Source organism: Salvia miltiorrhiza, chromosome 2 (genome assembly GCF_028751815.1).
Source record: "Salvia miltiorrhiza cultivar Shanhuang (shh) chromosome 2, IMPLAD_Smil_shh, whole genome shotgun sequence".
Lineage (NCBI taxonomy): Eukaryota > Viridiplantae > Streptophyta > Magnoliopsida > Lamiales > Lamiaceae > Salvia > Salvia miltiorrhiza.
This window is the reverse complement of record NC_080388.1, coordinates 30,233,356-30,243,575: the sequence shown is the minus strand read 5'-3', so window position 1 is coordinate 30,243,575 and position 10,220 is coordinate 30,233,356. Positions and strand designations below refer to the sequence as shown.

At 36.9% G+C, this 10,220-nt stretch overlaps 1 protein-coding gene across 1 annotated transcript; it reads right to left on the bottom strand.

The window, feature by feature from the left end:
- Positions 1–6,323: 6,323 nt before the first annotated feature.
- Positions 6,324–7,912, bottom strand: LOC131008270 (uncharacterized). Its single transcript, XM_057935157.1, has 3 exons — positions 7,219–7,912; positions 6,668–7,047; positions 6,324–6,575 (listed from the first exon to the last, which is right to left on the bottom strand). Exons 1-3 carry the CDS (start codon positions 7,910–7,912, stop codon positions 6,324–6,326), a joined length of 1,326 nt encoding a protein of 441 aa, XP_057791140.1.
- Between the last annotated feature and the right edge of the window lie 2,308 nt (positions 7,913–10,220).

The window sequence follows — 10,220 nt, the reverse complement described above, 5'->3', positions numbered from 1 at the left end:
CTACTACTTGTGCGACGACATATATTCGGAGTGGCGTTGCTTCATCAAGAGTCCACCGATGGCGACCAATCCGAAAGAGGCGAGGTTCAAGAAGATGCAAGAATCGACACGAAAGGATATCGAACGTGCCTTTGGAGTCCTTCAAGCTCGGTGGGGAATCATTCGAAGTCTGGCTCGTAATTGGTACGTGGAGCACCTTAAGGATATCATGTTGTGTTGCATCATTCTCCACAACATGATTGTGGAGCACGAAGGTGAAAGAGCTACCAATTGGAGAGATGACGACGCAGGACACGGGGCGTCTAGTAGTGACTCGACGGAGAGTGGTCGAGCAACCCTAGTTTTCTTCGAGGAATATGTGCAAAGAGATACTATTATCCGAGATAGGCAGATGCATGCTATACTCCAACATGATTTGATGGAGCATGTTTGAGCACGTTTCGGACCTCTAGGGCCGGAATAGTATTTTTAGGATTTGTTTTTATTTTATTAAGTTTTATGTGATTTTTAGGATTTCAAAATTAATGCAATTTAAATTTGAAGTAAATTGTGTTATTTATATTTATGCAATTAAATTTAAATGAAAAATAGAAAAATCAAAACTAAAAAAATCAAGTACGCTATCAAGTAATCCCAATGTGGCCTCCTTACTCATTGTGCAGATGCTCTTAAACAAAAGCTAAGCTGATGATAAGAAAAATGAAAATCTTCAATAAGTGCTCTTTACAAAAGAAGATGTGGAGAGTGCCTTGTTCTTATCTACTACTTTCTAGATATACACATATATATATATATATATATATATATATATATAAAGATATAAAGTTACGAGGAAGTTATTGTTTTTTTTTTATCTATTTTCTTTTTCATATATCACATTTTATATTGTAAATACTTTACTATTTATTGTTAAAAAGGTATTTATTTTGAAGATTGATCAAGATATATTGATCAAAATAATAATATAATAATCTCTTATATTATTAAGATGGATTGAAATTTTACGATATCTTAAAATCTTTGATAATTTATATCATTTGAGTCAATTTTACTCGATTCATATCTCAATAAAAAGACAAAACTGAAACAATCATAAAAAATAAATGCCAGTTAAAGTTTTAGGATTGATAGGAGCTCAGTTTTAGGATTGATAGGAGCTCAGCTTTCTAGCTAGTAACCAACGCAATTTCATTGACATGATATAATAACGTGAAATCTTTTTTTCAGTGTAATGTAATATTGTAAATATATTCTAAGTTTTAGCATTATGCAAAGATGCAGCATGATTTAAAAATGTTAGAAATATAGATTCATGCATGTGTATAGCTTAATTATAATGTATCATTCAACTTTGACAATACAACAAAGTTAATAAACTTTTACTTGAACTGATATTATTTATGTATATCTTATTGACTTGCATCTCATTTCTTTTTTCATACCATCAATTTTTATTATTTACTTTTTGTATCTTTTTAGGAGTAACGCCTAAATGAGCTAGTCATTAAATAAACAGTTCATAATTGATTTTCGAGTGAACTTTACATTATGTTGTTACTAGAGTAACATTCATATGATGCACAAATAGAGACACTACATATATTCAAAGGATTGTGGTTCTAGCATGGTGATCTCGTCGACCAATTATATAACATTCATATATATATTTTTTAAATTGGGTTTAATATAAAAGAAAAGAAAAAAAATCCCTTGAAAACACAAAGACGCAGACTAAGGGCACGAAACTTGAAAGGAGATCGTAAAACTAGAAAAGACTAAACAAAAAATAACAAATCAATAACGATAATCAGGATAGTCGTCCATTTCATCCGACCAACGTCCATGAACAATATTATTCATTGCACGCATACTTGGACTATTGCTAAGATCAACCACAAAGTCTCTCGGCTTATAACCCATTTCACCCGCATTTCTTAGAAGACTTTTAATGCTACCTTCCGGAGCTGCATACACAGGCTCCCTACTCGTGCCCTTTCCTGATCTCTTTGGACGACCATGTCCTCGTTTTGGCTCCGAGAGCATTTGCATCCCTTGATTAACTTGCTCCTCTAACCGACTAATACGACTATCAATATCCTCCGGAACAGGAGTGGGCTGCCTATCAAGACCAACCCCCTGGCGATCCACCGACTACTGAGTAATCGGTGAAATAACCTTCTGACTTGCTAAAGCCGTAGACTGCTGCTTCCTCCAAACACGGAGAATTTTCATGCTCGCTCCTGCCAGCCAACTTAGATTCCACAGATTGTCCTCCAACCTGTTGTCGTTCCACAGTCTGCTTCCCAGCCATATGTATCTCATCAACAACTCCTCCACCCTCTTTCGGAGCATCAACTTCCTCATCATTCGATTCATGAAAAACCTCTTCAACCTGTCCCTCCTCTAAAATAGCCGAGCCATCCTTATCAATTGGAACCGTATTGGCATCAAGCAAATCAGGCCCTCGAATGCCCTCGTCTTGTTTTTCTAGAACCGCATACCGATTTTGTTTCCCAACGTCAACCATCTCACGATGAGGCTTAGGCTTCCAATTATTGCGTGGTTTAACATTCTGAAATTCATCACGAGCTTTAGCATTCGTATGTTTTTCCATATCATTCACCATAACTACGGGAGACACCTCTAATTTCTGAGTTTTCTTACACTTGTCCACTGCATGCCTCGTGATCTTGCATTTGGAACAAAACAACAAAAGTTGCTCGAATCCAAACTCGACGTTAAAGGATTTGTCGGGACAATCAAAGAGAGCAAATTCCGGCAAAGGAAGGGCCAAATCAACCTCTATCAAAACCCGGGCATAATGCCCAAAGACTCTAGCAACCGTATCCCCATCCACCTTAATCGTCGTTCCAACAGCTTTCCCAATGATCGTGATAATCTCAGTCGTCCAATACTCCACAGGCAAACAATAAATGTGCGTCCACACTTGGCAAAGGGAATAGTTTTCTTTGTATGGATCAAAATGTCGAACCCATTCTCAAATTCTCAAGACACCATACAAATCCCAAATCGCACGTTGTTTTACTTTATCTTTATCCTCAGCAGACGCAAAACGAAAAATATAGAAACCCTTGCTCATAGGAATTATTTGCCACTCAGAAGCAACGCTCCATAAAACTTGGAGCTCCAACCGAATCTCCTCAGTCAATTTAGGCTTATCGCCTTTGCGAAGATAAGCCCGCCCTATGACGGCATACTCAAATTCTTTAGCACGATGTTGATACATAGAAGCAGGAATAGAAATAGTAATAACCTCGCCATCAACTATCAGGTCAGGAGTATTGAGACGATGTACCAGAACATCAGGCCTTCGAGTTCGAGACCTCGAACGAGAGATGTCCGCATAAGAATGACCATCATTGCCTGCAACATGACCGGCATTAGCATCGGGCACCCCCGACGACGTCACGAAGACGGTAGTATGAGTCATGTTCGAAGACACCCTAGGCAACAATTGATAGTCATGGCTGGGCGAGGATGGAGGCGAAGCATTGTGGCCATGGCTGGGCGGGGCTGGGCGAAATTAGAAGACACCGGTGGGGGTTTGAGGCCAGATTTGTCCTGAGTCATCAGAATATCTTTGCGCTCAGACGCAGATGGAGAGGCGCCGAACTTGTCCGAAGGCATCCTGCCATTGCGCGTAGAAACCGCGCCGCCGCTGGAAAGAGGAGGAAAGTTCTCCATCGGACTAGAAGGAGAGATGCGACCGGCCATCGAGCGACCGGCGCCGTCGGGGTTGGCGGCGGCGCTAAGAAAAAAGGTCGCTAGGGTAGAGCGCCGTATATATTCCCATATAACATTCATATATTATGATAACATTCATATATATTTTTATAAATTTATACTTCCTCCTTCTACAAAGAGTAGTCTATTTTTGTCATTTTGGGATGTCCACAAAAATTAGTCCATTTCTATTTTGGAAACTATTTATCACATGATGGGCCCTATTCTCCACCCACAATACAATTAATTATCATTATAAATAGAGTTGTAAACGAGCCGAGCCGAGTCGAATATTAGCAGGCTCGAGCTCGACTCGTTTAAATATTTGGGTGTTCGAGCTTTAATATTATTGTTCGAGCTCGGCTCGTTACCCACTTACTGAGCTCGAGCTCGGTTCAAGTTCGGCTCGTGTGATACTCGATAATGTCAAATTCGAGCTTGAGCTTGAGCTCGACTCGTTAGATGTTCGTATATATGATGTTCGAGCTCGAAATAGTTTAAAAAAAATTGAAAAAAACTTCTTAAGCCGTTGATAGCTAATCATCGGCCTGGCTTTAATCAATACCCAATTCATTTAATACGTTCGATGATCCTCGTACCTCGGGTGATTCTATTCGTAAGAAAAGTACTACTCTTCCAACCGCTTATGGATTCGGTACTCGGGCTCAAGCTCGAGCTCGTCTCGTTTAAGGCTCGTATACTAACTCGATTGAAGGCTCGATTAAAGGTTCGTGAACAGACTCGCAAACATGTTCGTGAACAATCGAATTTGAACATGTTCGCGAGCTTAGCGAGCCGAGTGCTGTCAGGCTCGAGCTCAACTCGAAAAAATTATCGAGCTCAAAATCAGGCTCGAGCTCGACTCGTTTACTAGTGAATCGAGCTCCGAACGAGCTTTTTTCGAGCCAAATTTCGAATAGCGTGCGAATAGCTATGTTCATTTACAGGCCTAATTATAAACACTTTTTTTAAAGTGAGATATTTTCTCCACTTACAATACAATAACTATTTTTATTAAAACTCGTGCCGTCCACCTTTAGGACTATTTTTGGTGGACAAAGTGAGTATATATAGTGTAAATTTAATATATTTAAAAAAGAAAAAAATCACCTTTCGTGGTATTCGATCTCACTGGATGCATTTCATAATACAATGATGTATCAATCGTAAATTTTCGTGATCAAATGAATGAAAATGGTTATTCAGCCTTTCGATAATTAAGGATTTCATTTGAACCAGTTCATATATATAGATCCTTTTCTCTCTCTATATATATAGAGTGTTAATAATACATGGTATATATTGCAATTACGTCAAATAATATTTCAACTGATAATTTTACAAAGGGTAAATATCATATTAAACTTCGAACTATACCCGTTTTATAAAAAATATCATAAACTATAAGAAATATCATCTAAAACCCCAAACTATTAAGTTTGTATAAAAAATATCCCGCATCCATTTTTCGATCCCTGAAATTGTGGCGTGACTTGCCGAATGTCAACTTGTAATTTGTATATGAATATTTTTAAATGACATGACACAAAATAACGTCGTTTCGTACCATGTCATTTAAAAGAATAAAATCCATGCCATAGTTATTAATCGCGCATCGCGTACGATCGCGCAAACCTGTCCTAGGGTGATCGCGCATCGCGAATCGCGCGCTATTTGAATATATCGCGCAGAAATAGATAAAAACATAATAAAAAATAAAGTCATAAATTCAAATAAAAATAAATATATAATTGTATTAAAGCCTCTAATCATCATCCTCATCCTCCGAACCAATGAGCGAATTAGCTCCTTCATCATCTTTGTAGAGCTCAGCATCAACCTCTTCATGATCGCCACTCTCTTCATCATCCTCGTCCACTAAACTTGGAGTGAGTGCCTTGGACGTGGATGTAGGAGCAGTTCCCTTGTTTTTCACCACTTTCTTCCTAGAATATGTAGACTTAACTTCTCCACCTCGAGATCCACCTCGAGATTGAGAAGATTCACCTCGAGATCCCCTTAGTTGATATGGTTCTTCATTCACTCCCATGGCAGTTTCTACATCACCCCAATTGAGATCATCATCATCAAAAATAGGAACATCTTCTTCATTCTCCATTCTTCCTACCATCCACTCATTCTCATCATCAACTCCATTCTCCAAGATGATAGGGTCAATTGTGTCGCGCTTATCGTACCTACGACGAAGTGCCCTATTGTACTTGATAAAAACCAAATCATTCAAACGTTGTTACTCTAGTCGGTTTCTTTTCTTCGAATGAAGCTATATGAATTAAGAAAAATACATTAGATATATATAATACTCGTAGAGTTAAAAGAATGTGCTATAATTTAAAATTTAAAAGTAACTTACGTGTTCAAACACACTCCAGTTGCGTTCACAACCCGATGAGCTACAAGTTAGACTTAGAATCTTGATGGCCAATTTTTGTAGGTTAGGTGTTGATGCCCCATACAACCCCCACCATTCAGCCGGCAAGATTGATTTCTTTGCCTTTTCGCAGCCGGTTTAGCAAATAATCCATCCACATTTTGTAAACCACCAACTCCTTGATTATTCAATCTTCTAGGCCATCAGACTTGGTCAATTTTGTAATTGAATCATACAACCCATTCATGACTTCCTCATCTTGAGACATCTCATCAGGATTGTTGTAGAAAAACTCGGGATTCAAAAAATACCCGACTGCATGTAAAGGTCGATGAAGCTGAACATCACATCCCTTATCTATAATATCAAAGACATCTTTGTATCTATCCTCAACATGGGAAAATGCAGCTGCTATTTGCTCATTTGCCCGATTCATCGCCTATAAATATATCCTATAGGAGGTTTTTTCTCACCATCCACCAGACGAAGGACATGCACAAGTGGGGCGCCTACTTTCAGTGCATAACTTACAGTGTTCCAAAAGGAGGTCATGAAGATAACATTTGACACGAGTTTACCTTGCTTCTCATTTGCAAACTTGCTCTTATTCCATTTTTCAGAACTGAACATAGTCTTCAAGTTTTGCTTTTGCAATTGGAAGCTCTTCAATGTCAAAAACGCAGTCGCAAAGCGAGTTTTTGCAGGCCTAATCATGTCTCTTTTCTCAGTAAATTCCCTCATCATGTTCAACACTTGAGTGCGGTTGTAAATATAGCCATTAACCATGATAGCACGTTCAAGTGTTCTCTTCAAATCAGGCATTTTGAAGATGTCTTCAAACATTAAATCTAAGCAATGTGCAGCACAAGGAGACCAAAATATGTGCTTGTACTTCTCTTCCAACAATTTTCCTAATAAGTATAAAAAGAAAAATATATCAAAGTTAAATATATGAAAACTTATATGCTGCTCTATATGTTGTCCTCTTAAACTTCAACAGTATATATATATATATATATATATATATATGATCTAAGTTAATAAACTAAAATATATACTATTAATAATTTAAAAATACGTACCCGCATAAACATTATTAGAAGCACTATCCGTAACAACTTGCACCACATGATTTTCTCCCACCTCCTGAACGAATTTATCTAGCAGCTCAAACATCTTCATCCCAGTGTGAGAATATTCAGAAGCATCAACAGACTTCGCGAACATGCTTCTCTTAAGCGTATTCACTAAAAAGTTGATGAGTGATCTTCCTTTTTTATCCCTCCATCCATCACTCATCAGTGTGCATCCATACTTCACCTTCTGTTCTTCATGCTCTTTCAAGATTAACTTTGTGTGTTCAATCTCTTTTTTCAAGTACGGAACTCGCACTTCATGAAAACTTGGAGGTTTCATGCCTGGTCCGTATTGCCCTATGGCTTCAATCATCGGCTTGAAACTATCGTATTGAACTGCATTGAATGAGATACCTGCATCATACATCCACCTTGTAAACTTTTCAACGACAGCCTCCCTTAACTTCTTTTGAGCTTCTTCAAATTGTGATTGTGAAGTTTTGGAACTTTTCGCATTTGGTAGCTTTTGGTAGATCAAATCCAAACGACCAATATTCCGTGGTTTCTTCAAGGCTACAGAATTTGTAGATGCCTCGACTGATGGCTGTTTTCCATGAGCTTTTACCTGTGAAACGTCTACTTCATCATCTACTGCTTTCTCCATGTTGTCTACCTCATCAAAGTGAGGAATCGAATCCATCAGTGTTGTTGCGTTCTTTTTTTCTTCAAATTAATCTTTCATCTCTTGTCGGATTGTAGCAGAAACAGTCTTACACATTGCTACGTTTCTATAGCCTCTGGCTAAATGCTCTTTCAGCCTTGTGATCCCTCATTTAAAGACTTTAGAGCAATAATTGCATGGAACAATTCTTGTATTATTTGGTTCTACCATAGTTCCATGCAGCCATCCTATATCTTTTTTCTTTTTCAGTAGTTCAATTTGAACTTGCCATAGAATATGACAAAAGGAGATGAAGAACTATGAGAGGAAGAAGGTTGATGAACCGTGAGAGAGAGAGACGGAGACTGCCGTGAGAGAAATAAAAGAAATCTTCTGCGTTGGAAATTCTAAAGACTCTAAGTAATTAAGTATATAAAATAAAACTTAAAACCCTAATTAAATATTACTTATTGCCTTATTGAAGAGTCTCTTCATGAAGTTGGAGTGTTAGAGGCGTTAGCATAGTCTCTCCATGCCTCTTTGACGATCAAAATTCAGCACCCTAATAAGTAATAACCCTAATTAAGCCTAATTAAGAAAAGCCCATGCAATATTAGTCAAGCCCATGCATGCAATTGAGAGATTTCACGGCATCAGTTCAATCGCGTGCGCTATCATGAAACAACCATGTTATAGCGGTGCGGCGCGATGGAGTGCACGACGCAACGCGACGCGCGATCGTGCGCGCTACCAGCGCTATTAATAACTATGATCCACGCTGCAATCCAAATCTCTCCTTTAAGTCGTGATTTGTCCTTAATTTTTTCTTTAAGAATAATATCGCAAACTCAAAAATATTGCTTCAATAATATCCCGCCTTTCCGCTTCTTGTCCGCCAGCGGAGCTGCCGGCCTTCGACTACCACCCAATATTGTACCAATGGCAGAAGATGATCGCTGGGATACTTTTGGCCGACAGAAGAGTTTTAGGAGTTCTCTTCAATTATGGTTCTTTAAGAATTAAAAGAATTTATTCTTAAAGAAAAAAATTAAGCAAAAATCATGGCTGATAGGAGAGTTTTGGATTCTAGCGTGGATTTTATTTTTTAAAATGACATGGTATGAAACGGCGTCGTTTTGTGTCATGTCATTTAAAAAAATATATACAAATTACACTTTGGCATCCACCGAGCCACATCATGATTCTGGGGATCGAAAAATGGATGCAAAATATTTTTTATACGAACTTAATAGTTTGGGATTTTAGATGATATATACTCCCTCCGTCCCATTACAAATGTCTCACTTTTCATAATGGGATATCCCATTACAAATGTCTCGTTCCTTTTTTTAGCAATGTTCTCTCTTTATACCTAATATTTAAATAATTTTCATTAACCCACTTTATCTACTAATTACACATTTCTTAATCTATGTGCCCAAAAGTAATGAGACATTTCCGAATGAAGTATTTCTTATAGATTAGGATATTTTTGATAAAACGAGTATAATTCGAGGTTTAATATAATATTTACCATTTTACAAAACAACTTAACACACTAAATGAAGCTTTTGGATTTCATTTGACTTTTACTAATATTGTCACATTAGATTCTTATCAAGATTGAATTACAATATAGTTTCATAATTCGGTTCCTGAGCTTCATCAGCTAATCGAGATCTTGATCTTCGTGTTATTACGTCAAACAGTAATACATATATAAATCGCTTAATCGTGCGGTTCATTATTTTGCATAGCATATTGTGCATTGACATTGTTCGTGGTCATGGTGTTAGACCATTAATAATTGTTGTAACTAATTTAAAATTAAACATTTAAATTAACGATAATTCAGAAATAATAGTAATACCTTTTCTCTCTCGAAAAAGAAAAAACACACGCTAACCTATATTTTATCACGTGCAGTCGTGCGGGTACGACTTAAATTGGAAATTTTCATTTTACCTAGATTTGAAGCCCATAAGATTAATACTCTGTCCGTCCCATATAAATACGTTGATTGGAATTTACACAAGTATTAAAAAAAATAATTGAAAATGAATATATATATATGTGTGTGTATATATATATATATATAATCTTCCTAATATGTCTATATTTATTATTTAATAATGAATTAAAGTTGGAGTAAATTAAAGAATTAAATAGGGATATAATAGTAAATGGGTGTATAAACATTACTTTTTATGGACATAAGCTTATATAAATGAGACATCCGAAAAAGGAAAACAAGCCTATATATATAGGACGAAGGGAGTATTATATATATATCTATATATATATATATATATATATATCTTAATTATTCTTTTCATTAACTTCTTGT

Bases quoted from the DNA above. Each gene is read 5' to 3' on its own strand.
- LOC131008270 (XM_057935157.1), bottom strand. From the start codon at position 7,912: ATGGATTCGATTCCTCACTTTGATGAGGTAGACAACATGGAGAAAGCA. The intron at 7,048-7,218 runs GTACGTATTTTT...TATACTTATTAG, and splicing joins TTCTAATAATGTTTATGCGG to GAAAATTGTTGGAAGAGAAG. The intron at 6,576-6,667 runs GTAAGTTATGCA...ATATATTTATAG, and splicing joins TGACCTCCTTTTGGAACACT to GCGATGAATCGGGCAAATGA.